At 39.3% G+C, this 13,791-nt stretch overlaps 1 protein-coding gene across 1 annotated transcript; it reads left to right on the top strand.

Moving 5' to 3' along the window:
* Nucleotides 1-10,331: 10,331 nt before the first annotated feature.
* CCDC201 (coiled-coil domain containing 201) lies at nt 10,332-11,902 on the top strand (the record flags this gene model as incomplete). The annotated part of the gene is made up of 2 exons (XM_080340145.1): nt 10,332-10,880; nt 11,816-11,902. 2 exons carry the CDS (start codon nt 10,332-10,334, stop codon nt 11,900-11,902), a joined length of 636 nt encoding a protein of 211 aa, XP_080196271.1.
* Between the last annotated feature and the right edge of the window lie 1,889 nt (nt 11,903-13,791).

Raw genomic sequence — 13,791 nt, 5'->3', positions numbered from 1 at the left:
TAACTTTCAGGAATGCACTAGTAAGTCAAGATGTCAGTTTTCCAACTATTGTAGCCCACTGAACCTAGAAACAATTTTTATATCTATATAGCTATACACTATATATATATATATATGTATGTATATACATAGTACAATACAATAACTTAACACTGGGTAACTTCTAATGATAGATTTGCATTAATAATACGGGTCTATTTTTATGTAAATAGAATATTGTAGAGTATCTTCCAGTCTTTTTCAGAATTGTTAAATTGAGAAGAGCAATTCAATATTTGTCCTATTTTTATGTTAAAAAGTGAATGGACTGAAATGTTAAATGTGAATGTAAATTTCTTATTGCAACTTTTATACTGAGTGTTTGCACTATTATGATTTCTGAAATAAAATTAAAAATAAAGGAAAAAATTGCTTGAATAAAGAGCTGTTTGGGATTGTTGTTTTGGTTTGGGGTGTTTTTTTGTAAATCAAATAAATCATTATTCTATACCAGGCTGCCTTTCCAAGGGTCCAACTACAACTTCTCAGTTTTAAGGATATGAACATGCATCTAGAAATCCTGCAATTGTACTTTCACAATTGCTTTGAACTGAAGAACGTTATGGGAACAATTTAGCTCCCTTGTGAGTCTTGTTGACTTTCTGCATTGACTACAGCGGAAGCCAGCTTGGGCCAAGCTCTCCGTTAATTGTGCAAGCAGTGGAAAGTAAACATGTGCAAATACTGGCAAAATACTGGCCACGTAGACCAAAAGACAGGGAAGAGAAGATCATATCTCCCTTTCCACAAGCCAGGAATAATTGACTACTTGGGCCAGGTGTAGATTGTGTAGACAGTTTATATTGTGCAAGGTACAGAACTAACCTAAGTGTAAAATTGCATAAGTTAACTTAACATTTATTTGAAAAGTGATAAAGTTGTATCAGGTAACATGTCTCTTGAGAGACTCTGTAAGTTTGGGCACAGAACCAAAGTAGTTTGTACCACTTCCAAATCACAGCAGACTCCCACCTGGCCAGTTCAGAGTTAAAGCAGAGGTGCTCAGGTCTGTCAAGCCTGTCCTTGCAGATAGGCCTTGAGATAACTTGGAAATGCAGAGTCCCTTGTGATGGAAAACAGCCTGGGCTCAGATACAAAGGTTCCTATTCCAAGTGCTAGACTAAGACTCCCAAGCTGTTTCTCTTGCAGGTTAGATAGCATAGTGTGAGTTATACAGAATTATCTTGATGACAGTGAGTGGGATGGAACCATTCTTTGTTTGCCCTTAGACCAGTGGGAAGTGTTTGAGGCCTTATGTGGCCATTTTTTAGTTTTCTCCTTCGCCTCTGAAATACTGTGGCTGATCTTCCTTAGTGTCAATCAGAATAGCTCCACTAAAGTCAAAAGGACATAAACAAACTGAAAATCTGGCCTCCATCTTTCATTGGACTAATTGTGCCACATTGGTATTTTAAGTCTTTCTCTGAATGTGCAACACTGCCTGTGTGGTTTTGGAGGATTTAATGTATATACACACAGAGTTATCTATGCTTGCATATAAAATATGCACACACACACACACATTTGTTAATGAGATAGTGTATATTCTGGATTAATGACCCAGGTCAGGTACTTGGAAACATTTTTCTGCCACGCCCCATTACACAGCTGAAGCACTTGAGCAACATAATCACAGAGTAAGAGAATTTGTTCTGCTTAAAGAATGAGGTTGTATCAATGGTGAGTTGCTCATGTTCTCTGGTACCAGTTTTTTACAAGAACACCAGTTCCAGTTGTGGGTGGTTTATGCTATAGAAATGCAGTACCTGAATGAGAAATTTCAGAGAGAACAGGCGTTCTTGTCAAAAAATGTTACCAGAGGATATTATTGATTTGAGATAGTGGGAAGGGTCAAATGGAAAATGAGAACATTGTGTACATTATCCAGGCATTATTGATGTATTGCCACAGTATATATATATCAAAACCTACCAGTTCTGCAGCCATTCCCTAGGGCAGTGGGTCACCTAATGCACTGTTCCTGCTGGTGGAACATGATGTTCAATGGAAGGAAACAATTATACAGGTACCAGTCATGGACCATGTTCTCATTTGGGTCATTCTGATGGAAAGAAAGCCATAGTTGGAAAGTGAGCCATGTTATGGAAATTGCCTGTGACAATTCTGGCTCTCAGTAAATCCCACTGAACTGTGGAGAAATCATTTGAGGATGGAGATCTTGAGGTACAGCCAGGCTTCTTAGGAGTCCTTATCTGATCCTAAACATCCAATCCTGTGAAGATAATTTCTGCTATCAGTTACAGCAGTAATTTGCATAGGTTTTCAGGCTCAAGGCTCAGAGAATATAAACGGGCTTTTACTATTATGTTAATATGATCCTCCCTAGGCTTATGGTATTTCTATACTTCTAGCCAGACATTGTCCACTATTATTAGATTTAGCCATAGTGAGCTCACAATGAAGTAGAAGGAGCTAGTGATGAAGTAGTCATGATTATTATGAATGTTTACCTTTCCATTTACTAGGCATAGTCTGAAGATGCCAATGAGGGCTTTCATAGAGAGAAACGTGTCAATTACTACAGCACCACAGACAAAGCAGATGAGCTTCCTTATCACAAATGCTCTGCTTCACTAAGTCAGTGGAACTCCAATCACTTCATTAGCATTCCCTCATCTCAGACTATCTGGGGAGTCATCTGTGCGATTCTAATATGATAAGAAAGAGCCATTGATATTCATCTGGCCTGACTTCCTGCACAGTACTACACTCAGTCTGACCACGCTACTGCACTGCACAAACATGACTTTTTTGTTTGTTTGTTTATTGTTAGATGTAATGAAGTAAAGCAAATCCATCATTTTCTTGTTGCTGAGAGATTTGAAGTTAGACATATGTTTGGCATTAGCCAAACTGTGCTCATACTGTTGCCAAAGGTCATGAAAGCACCACTGACTGTTTTCCTCCAAACTCTATAGTTACTCTGTATGTTTATTGAACTTTGGCAATAATATTATGTGTTCCTCAGCAGCACTGCCAACATAATTAGAAAGGAGCAGTCATATCAGAAAACACACAGCAAGTTACTGAGGAAAGGTCCCAGTTGAATATTAACTCGGATTGACTTCTAGTGTGTAGAAACACGTAGAAAGTGTATAGGACACTGTCCAGTGAATAAACAACATGCTGGTAGAACACATTGTGGGACTCTGGTAATACTGAAGTGAGTAAGCCTATAATGAAGAGGAGTCGTTGACGTAATTACAAAGGCAGGTGGTAGCACATTGATTTTATCAAGGTCAATGACCCCTACTGCTACTAAAGTGTACCTAGTTTCTTACTACTGAGGCAATTAGACTTTTCAAAATCAAATATTAATCCACCAGATAAAAAAAGATACTTTTCTCAATTTGGCATTCCCACATTGGTTTCAGAGTCGCTGCTTGTGTATTATAACCTTGTTTAACGAAGAGAGGCAACAATTTTAATGTCTTAAGGTTTTATAATTGGTCTTAAGATAGTAGCATCTTTAAATATGTACAACCTAATCCTCCTCTCACATAGACATCAAGCACTGCATCTTAGGGCAGAGCTGGTCCATGCTGAGGGAGGACGTGGCACTGAACTTGTCTATAATGGATAAAGATGTGTTCCTTAAGGCTTTTGTTTACTCAGTCCTAATGTTATGTTTAAGCAGAAAAAAAAAAAAATGGCAGTTAGAATACTACTTCCAATTTCCTGCAATTGGTGGACCTAGCCGAAAATATTGTAACATCAACATCTACATTAAAAGCATTTAAGCATATTTGTGATGGTTCAGAGACAAAGAGCCAAATCTCATTGTTCCTCAAACTCTCACTGAAATTAATCATATGGAAGGTGATTTAAATAAGGGTTTGACTTTCTGAGCAGCTGTGAAACACAGTTAGTATATCAAGATTGTGGTTTTGAATGTGCAAAATCAGATTTGTTGTCGAGCTGGACAGACCCAGTCATAGCAGAGGTACACTACTCAAAATGTGTAAACATGTAACCTGAAATACACATTATGAATGGCTGCATTGCCAGTACACAGCCATTTTTTTCTGATAGGTTATGAAACCCCCAAACCATCTGTTCAGATTTCCCTAAAGCCTTCCTCTTATGCTGCTTATGAGACAAAAACTTTAAAGTTGCTGGAGAGCAAATTCATAAATGTACGTAAGTGCTGTTTAAGCATTGAAAAGCTTGTTTAACAGACCACAAAGAATTCATATAGTCCTTGGTTTCTGGAGGTTTCAGTAAGGGTTTTGCTAGTGAAAGGGCTAAAAGGCATGTCCTCTGAGGAGCAGCTAAGGATTTGGGGTTTGTCTGGTTTGAAGAGGAGGCTGAGGGGCGACCTCGGTGCTCTCTCCAGCTTCCTGAGGAGGGGAAGTGAAGGAGGAGGTGCTGAGCTCTGCTCCTGGGTACACAGTGCCAGGACGTGTGGCAGTGGCTCAAAGCTGCACCAGGGGAGGTTTACACAGGATATTAGAAAGCATTTCTTTTACCAAGAGGGTGGTCAAACCCTGGAACAGGCTTCCTAGAGAGGTGGTTGATGACCCAAGCCTGTTGGTGTTTAAGAGGCTTTTGGAAAATGCCCTTTATACCATGCTTGAACTTTTGGTCAGCCCTGAAGTCACCAGGCTGTTGGACTCAATGGTCCTTGTAGGTCCCTTCCAACTGAAACAAAAATCTATCCTATTCGTGTCTTCTAAACACATATACAAAATTACTGCCTTCACTGCATACCCTATCATGAATCTTGGGATTTTCAATAGTGCTCAGGCATGTAATTCCCACTGAAATAAGTGGAAATAAAGTGCTTGAGGTGCTTTTGAAAAGTCCCACCAGTTTCCTCTTTCCAGCTTTATGTACCTAAAGAGGCCAAGTCCACAGGAAGTGGTGGACTGTTTCCATGTCAATGTCTGTGGCTGCCCAGAGAGCTTGTGATTGACTGGGACAGAGGCTCTGCTCCTTTTGCATGACCCACTCTGCCATAATGCTGGAAAGAGCAAGGGAGGCACTACATCTGCAAAGGTTATTTCATGATGAGGCTCCCTGCAGGTTTCAGCCTTCATGTCAACAAAGGAGATGTTCCACTCATGTTTTTACCCAGGAGTTCAGCCTGATCACCAATCTTAGACCATGCCTGTTTGACTTGCCTGTACACAAAACTCAGATACATGAAGAATAGGTTGTGGGAACTTGACTCAGATTTGCATCTTAATGGAGCTTCATCCATAAATAACTCATAATCAGGGCCCAAGTCTTCTATTAATAAATAATTTAGAAAATACAGTTTAATTTCCCTTATTTTTTATTTTTCCTTTGTCTTGCCTATTCCTTTAATCTTTCTTCTCATTTATTCTTTCCACATGGCTCTAACTTCAGGAAAGCATTTTCACCTCGTGTGCCCCTGTTCATTTCTTCTTTTTACCCTCCTTTTACTCCCCACCACTACATATAATCATCTTCTGACTCTTCCTTCTTCCTTCTAATTCTCCAAACATAGGTCATCCTACCATGGGTAGACAGAGTAGAGGGCTGAGCTCCACTTACCAGCTCCTACTGCCTATTGTGTACTTCTTTGTGGAATCACCCTCTGCACCAAAAAACATCAGACTAGTTGCAAGAGTAGGGAAAAGGCCTGATACTGTTCTGCCCAAGAAAGGCTGCACCTGGCTCCTAATTGCTTGGACACTTTTGCAAGATTTGTGACTTCACAAACTACAATTACATATCCAATTCAATATAATATGGCAGGGAAGCATATGAGCTAAGGGCTGGTTCAGCATCCTAGTTCCCTTCAGGAAAACTGTTTGGCAGCATTGTCAGTGTGAGAAATGAAGAAATGAATACTAGAGCAGCAATTGGAGAAGCATTCTCTCAGTCTAGACTAGAACACTAAGAGAAAAAGTATCTCTTTGTGTTCCTGTATGTATGTTATTCCTTGGTAAACTGAAAATTCATTCCAGTTTTGTCCTCTTCCACATGAGGCCTCCTCAAACTCTCATGTCTCTGAAGTGAATTTGTGTATTTGAATTGGAATGAAAAGGCTGAAATTTGAACAAAACACTGTGCTGTTTCTGTTGTCCTCACTTTTGTTGGTTTTGGAAGTAAAAGTATTAAGAATTAATTTCCCACAAGGGGATGCAGTAAAAACATTTAAATCATTTCCTATGTGGGTTTTGTAATTTTGGAACAAATTTAGAAAGGGAGATGAAGTTATCTCCTAAAATGAGATCAACAAAAGTATTCTTCAAGTCATAAATATAAGGCAGTGGGAGGTTTGATATAATATATATGGAAGCGCATAATAATATTGCTAGAATTGTGTGTCATTTTGCATCATACAGCAAAAAAAGTGGAAGATACGTAAACGTAGACCAAACAGATGGATCTAGACCTATGGAGTTCTTGCTCTAATAATGCTGAGGAGGAAGATGGTTGTACCAAGGATTATAATTTTAGTGAAGGAATGGTTCATAATGAATAGGCCTGAGTGCAGGACATACTATGTGTCATTCTTCGAAAGATGCAAGAAGCCTTCAAGGTGCTACTCATGCCAGAGCTTGGGTGTTTCATGTCCAGACTACAGACACACCAAGGTCAAGATAATATCATCACTGCAGCTGGTCTGCTGAGCTCTGCATGCTTACATTAATTTTGGACTCTTTTCTGTCTGATCTCTGCATAGTTACATTCTTCCCGTTCTCTGTAACATCCTGCTACCACTTCATAAAAAAGTTAAGTCTGTAGAACACAAGAGAAACCATGGCTCACAGTGAGACCAACTTCCAAATCTCCTAATTTATATCTTGAGAACATTTGGTAAGGAACTAGAGGAAATGGCAAGTAATGGCTTTGCAGGATAAGGGAAGATTATTTTTGAAGAGGTTTGCAGGAAAAGGCCACGGATGGTAGGCATAAAGATGATGCAGTTACAGACAGCACTGGTGGACTGTGAGATGCCACAAAAACGATACACTGTAAAGTGAGGGCAAGTATGGCAAGGCGGGCAAGACACAGGCTGGAAGACAAGGCCAGGAGTTTTTGAAGGGGTCCAGTGAAATGACGTAAATTTTGCTCAGACTCACCAGAAAGCCTCTTATGCATGTTCATGCTGTGCAGCGTTTTTTGCATCACTGCCTCACTGCGAGAGGCGATATTGTGTCCCACTGACACAGCAGGACAGTGCAAATATTGCAACACCACGTCAGGACATCACTCTTCACCCAGTGCTATATAAGGAACTGGCTTGCTGAGCTTTGCAAGGTGCTACAGTATGACTGACCTGGTCGGTTTGCTCACCAAGCCACAAGCCCACTAGTTTGAAAACTAACTACTAATATTCAAAATGAGGTAAGGGTTGGTCTAGCCTCTTCTATGTTTATAAAGGACTGAGATTTTTTTCTTTTTTTTTGGCCCAGCCACAAATATCTCAAAAATAGTTTTTGTTTAGTTCTCAAAATATTCCTGCAGGAACTTCCCCTGGGAGTTTAGGAAATAAATATCTTATCCTGGACAGACTATTTATTTCCAGGATGTTTACTTGTGCAGTCCATGTGATTGTAAAGTGCCTCCATTTCTCAAGCTCTCTTTCAGTTCCTTAGGGGCACATAATTTAAACCTAGCAACTTTCCCCATATACTGACAGACTGTTATTCTTCAATATTGAACTGGTAGCTCCAATTCTCTATTCATAGTGCAATTATTAATGCAGCAAGAAAGGATGGTTTATGGTTAGGCTTGAAATGCCCAGACAGCCTGGAACCACAAGTTCAAATCCCAGCAAGATCAGCCCTTCATCCCTGTCTGCGCTAGATGCACCCTACAACCTCAGATCACCCACATAGAGCCCTGAAATTAGGTCTGTCTGATCAGCTTAGATTTTAAAGGTTCACAAGTAATGCTTTGTCAAAAGGGGTTACCCCAACATTTGTGCACATGCTACTTCTTGCCGGTTCTTGCTCTACAGTGCTGTGATTAGCAGCTGTTCACTGCCATCCACCACAGAGCTGATTTGCAATTCAGCAGGGCTGGTGCATTTTGGTTGCTCTTCTCTGTCACCAATAATTATGGTCCTTAATGTGAACCATACCATTTCAGACCAATACAGTTCTCATCTAAGACCTGATATTTCTAAACCACTTCCTTCAAGATAAACTGCTGGTATTTCCAAAGTTGTTAGCTGAAAACACCATTACATTCAGACTGCAGTAAAATAAACTTCAGTTTATCACTACCTGTTTTCCTAATAGAAGAGGTTTTCATGGCAAATTTAACATTTGTTTTCTCATTTATATTTTGGGCAAGAGAAGCAATGAGAAAATAAAATCAGAATGAGAATAGATACATTCTATCAACATACATATGTCCATCAACATACGTCTTATCTTGTAACAGATCCTCAATGTGCCTTAAGCAGCCATGTGAAGCCAATTAACCACTGGATGTATTTTTGTGATTGAAATAGGTAGCAAGCAGCAGAGTATAAACAGCAACAAACATAGTACATAGATAAGCTGGCTAGCCCATTTTCCTGTGATTAATTCATCCGAGATTTCTATTTAGCAGTTTATTCAGTTAGCAGCACAGCTGAAACTCCTGAAAAATGCTAAATGTGTCTCTGCAGCATAGAATGCTGGGAAGCCAGCTGGAGTGAAGGAGCAGCTGAAGCTAGATCACATGAAGAGCAGAGGAAGAGATCAGGGAAACTGGTAGGTTGGGTAAGGCTGTGGTTTTTTTGGTTGTTTTCTGCTTGTTTGTTTGCTTTTTTAATTTGGCAAATTGCTGCAAGATACTTTCTCCATGGTAGACTCTGACAATCTTAAATGGTTTATCTGTCTTTGTTGTTTTTACACTTTTCTCCCCCTTTAATGGTTTTATTGAAACAACTGAACAGAAAAAGTTGTTGTTTGTATATATATCTAGAGCATGAGAAAGTGTGATATTTAAAAAAAAATGTTGTTTTTCTCAGAAACTTTGGTTAAAACATTATTTTAAAACTAAGTTTAAATTAAAAGTAGGTTTTAATTGGCCATTTAAATTTTAATGAGTAAGAGGAAGGTATCAAAATATATAGTTGAGGGTGGGCTTGTGGGAGTGGTGGTTGCAAACTCCTTATTCCCTCTCCAAGTTTAATCATGCAAGCATGCTGTCAGTAAGCTTCTACGATAAAGACTATGGGAAGTCAATCTGGCTAAAAAGGAAAAAAAAAAATAAAAAATCAGTGCTGTATCTCTTGCCTCCTGTTCTTTAGAAACACAAAGTGGATATGAAAATCTGCTAAACTCAGACAGGTGCAAAACATTGGCAAGGAATGGAGAACTGATGCCTTTAACTCCAGCAAATATATCTCCCTGTACTCCTGTGCCTCACTTCGTTGTAGTGTCGTCCCAGCCCCTGACAAGGCCTTTTATCTACAGGGCTTAGAATATGGGCACTTAAAACATATTGCCCCCTTGATAAGCTTCATTAAATCAGTCTGCGTGAAATATCTGAACTGCCTCATGAAAGCAAAGAGTTCAACAGTTACTAGAAATACTTAACTGCTCATCTAATTAAGATATTTATCTTAAATATATCTCAATGTGGATTTATTTATTTTAGGCTTCTCTATGTGTAAGAAGTCAAGTCCCTTTTTTTTGGGAGTTAACAAATGGGTAGGGGAAATGCTGCTAACAAAAACAACCTTGCCGTTGTTGTAAATTCAGTTGAAAACAGACTTGCACAAAACACAGGTGTTTTGTAACTAGGAGGGAATGATAGATTTGTGAGCCCCCTTCTAAGAAAATAAGAGAAGTAAATGGTAATTGGAGTAAGAGATGCTTGTTTGAGTCCAGAACTTTTCCACGTATCTCTCTAGTGCACTTGAATTTTTGCTACATTATGGTAATTCTTCTGGCATGTAACAGTTTTCATCTACCTACCAAGTGCTAGCAGTTGAAACCCCAGAGGCATATTATTTGTATACTCTGAAGGAGAAAGCACAGTCTTAATGATGTTGCAGTTAATGAGCTACCTTAAAAAAATTCTAGCATTTGTGGAGTATCTGGGGCAAGAGTAAGTGTTGTGTGTGTGTCAAGCTGTCTTCTAATGTTCTGTTTTCGATATGGCTCTTCCAAACCTTTGAAGAACACTGATCTATACAAAGGATAAATTCCATTTTTGGACAGAATTCAAATATGAAAGTAGAATATCTTGGATTTGCTTTTGCAGCACCTGAACACCTTACATAACAACTCTCATTATGTAAGCAATGACACAATTTTCTCTTACTTTCTGAAAGCAATAAACCTGACTTCAGGATGTTGGAGGAAGAAGATTCTTTTCTGAATGTTAAAAGATTTCTGAAAAAGAGAATGGTGAAACACAGCACTCCAGTGGACTCAATGCTTTCAAGAACAATGCCTTCTCTTACACATCCGACAAATCAGTCAATTAAGGACCAAGATGCCACTAAGAGAATTTATGGATCTCCAGTGCCCAACTCAAATCTAAGTAGAACATTAGCTCAAGTATCATCAGTACGTGTTGAAGCATATATCCCTCATATGTCCCCAAAAGAGCTTTCAGCAGTGTTTGACTCACAAGAATTGAACAAAGAGATAAACCAAAGCTCTCAGGTTGTATTTTCTAGAAGAAGGCTTTCAACGGTGTTGGCCTCTGATGAATCAAATGAAGAACCAAGAGATGATGATGTTGCAAATGTAGAGACTCAAGCTCCCACCAAATCATCTGAGGAGGCTACAGTAACTTCCAAGAGTGGACCTTCATGGCTTGTTACTGGAATACCAGGGATAAAAGATCTGCCAATAGTAAAAACCAGAAAGAAGAGAATTGATAAAGCTCTTGTGGTAATTGTTTTCTCTTAGTTATGAAATAGCTAAACTATACTATTTCCCACAAATATTGAATATATACAGGTCTTTCTAGTAATATGGGATAATTTTAGTTATGGAACATCTCCACAACTTCAGCAGCAAGAACATGTATTTATTAATTGAGTCATAACCTGCTAGACTCTGTGTTATCATTCCTTATCATAGAGTAGATGGGATGCAATTTTCCAAACCAGTATTTACTTCAGCTTGTGAACTTGCATGACTACTTGTGTACACTAGTGCAAAAGTACACTTTTTTAGTATATCTTTCTTTAGGATAAACTTAAGAATGGGAAGAAATCAGTGATTTAAATTCTCAGGTTTCCTAATGTTGGCAAGTTAACTATAACTGAAGAAACAAATCTACTACTTTCCTTGTTCAACCCAAATCATACTACTTTATAAAAGGAATGTCAGTCATTGCTAATGGAGTGTTGTGTGCTGTACTTTGATTAGTGTGGGGTTTCCTATGGAAAGCTTAAATTAATAGACCTTATACAGATCTTTATTTTTCTGTTCTGTGGAGTACAAGAGCTCAATTCCCTGGAACTTTGATAACTGGCTGTGGAAAGCCCCTAGAAAGGATAGGGAGGCAGTAGATTCAGACTCTGAAGGCTGTCACATCAGCTTGAAGCCATCAGATTCTATTCTAGTTTGTTTTTTCCCCTGTACCATATTGTTCATAGGTGTGTGAATGTTCAGGAAAACTTGCCTACTCTAAGAGTGAAGTCTTCTCAACTTAAAACAAATTGAAAACTTCAGCCAAAATCCAGTTGAGTTCATAATGCTTTTGTGTATGTTGTACGGTTTTATTGTTTTGGTTTTATGTTATTTTTGTGGTGGTGGTTCTTTTTAAGCAGGTGACACCTGAATGGATTTGGTTGACTACATTTTCTTTTCTATAACAGAGGAAGAAACAAAGAGAATGGCTTCTTCGACAACTTAAAAACATTCAGGAAGCAACTGAACATGAATTGACAATTGAAGAAGCTTGATTGAACCACTTATGGAATTAGTGCTATCACATCCTGCTTGTGGGAACAGCTGGTTCAGATAAATTGCACACCTAACTAAAGTGCCTGTTAAACTTACTCTTTCATTCCAAAATGTTTTTTTTGTTTGTTCATTTTGTGATTATTTCTGTCTCTTAAATCTAGGAAGAGTTGGGTACAAATTAAGAAGTGCCTGTCCATGAGAGCCAGTGTTCATTTATAATGGTTGAAAGCCTGGAACAAGGAAGGGAGGGAGAACTTTATCTAAGAATCATTCTTCATCATGCCACAGCTCTTCCAAACTATACTCTTTTGTGTAGTATTCAAATCTTTTAGGATTGCTGACATTCCTTAAGTGACAAAGTCCTAGTGGCCACACATAGTGCAATCATGGTTAGCTAAAGGAGAATCTCCTCATCTAAAGAGTAATCAAAACTGATGCAATAGGGAATGTTTTTGCTGCTAGCTGAGGAGATGAGGAAATAGTTAGAGGCACCAAGGAGGGAGGCCAGCCTCTAGAGATTACTAATTCACGACAGTTTGTTTTGAAGTTTTGGTTCAAAATTATTTTGCCACTGCCCCCGATGGTAAATGCACTTTTCTGATGCATTGAAGGTCCCTAATGCTCAGCTGTGTGTTTTGACGGGGTACGGGTTTTCTGTTTTTCTCTGGAGCTGCTGCATGCAGGGGGAAGAAGGGTATCTCCTTGACAGCTGTGTTAGTAAAATAGCAATTCAGCTCATAGCAGCTCTTTCTGAAGCACCAGTCAAGAAGTGATGCAAAAAGCATAGTGCTCATCTTAGTTCCTACTACTGTCTGTTACTTACTCTTTAGGCAGAGTTTAGCATTTGCAAAGTGATCTTCGGTATGTCAGCAGCAGGCACTCAGAACAGATTTACCACATGTGCACACATAGCATTATACTTGTGTGGCTCTAGCATATGTGCTTTCCCGGCCATTCTGGTTTTGCCCCTGTCCTCTGCACTACCTAATTACCCCAAAGGGGAGCATCCCTGTTCAAACAAAACTGCAAATTAAGGACAGAGGCAAGGGAAGTTTTTCCATTTCCTTCTCATACACTGAACTTGTAATATCTCATGTCCAAGATGGCAGAGAAGCCGAAGCATGGCCCATGCCAATGTTATGAAACAGGCTAACCAATAGCAGCTGTGTTATGCTCAAAAATGCAAATGGAGTTGTGGTTTTACAAACTCTCTCAGGATTTAAAAGGAATCAGGATGATTTTGCTAATGATTCCTGAAGTGAAACTTCAGAGTTTCTCAGTAGAACAGCCTTGTCCTCAGACCTGGCTTTCTGCGGTAGCCAGGCAGTGGGGTGATGTTTCCTCTCAGGTCAACAGCAAAAGCACACTCACATGGTTTGATGTTTAGTTAGTGTAGTGTTCTGGTATTTGTTTGTGTGTGTTACCCAGGCTGCTTGTCTGGCCCTCACAGGTTCCTCTGGCAACCAGGGAGCTCCTGGCTGATGTAAATCCCAAGCTGCTTTTGAGATAAAATAGGCATGGTTGCAGATGTGCAGCTATTCCCCTTGAGCTTGCAGGCATTTCATCAGCATCTATGATTTGTGCCAGGGGCTGAACTAAGATCAGGCAAGTGCAAGGTTAGCATAAAATCCTCCTTTACTCCTAGGACAAGTACATATTAGTCTGGCCACATGACCTGATGCTTAATCCAAATGACCCAGTTCTGTCTCTTGTTTATTTGTACCTTCCCAGATAGCCAGTTACTCTTGTTCCTTCTTCAGGCTTCTCATCCTGGTCTCAGAAAGTCTTGATACCGCTTCTGGTTTTCTCTCTACCAATCACCTCTCAAAGTCAATCTTAGCTCCTTCTTGAGCCCATCCAGTTCCTTATCTCCAAATGTCTCCATCTA

Source organism: Nesoenas mayeri (assembly GCF_963082525.1).
Source record: "Nesoenas mayeri genome assembly, chromosome: 2".
Classification (NCBI taxonomy): Eukaryota; Metazoa; Chordata; class Aves; order Columbiformes; family Columbidae; genus Nesoenas; species Nesoenas mayeri.
This window is presented reverse-complemented; position numbering and strand designations above follow the sequence as displayed.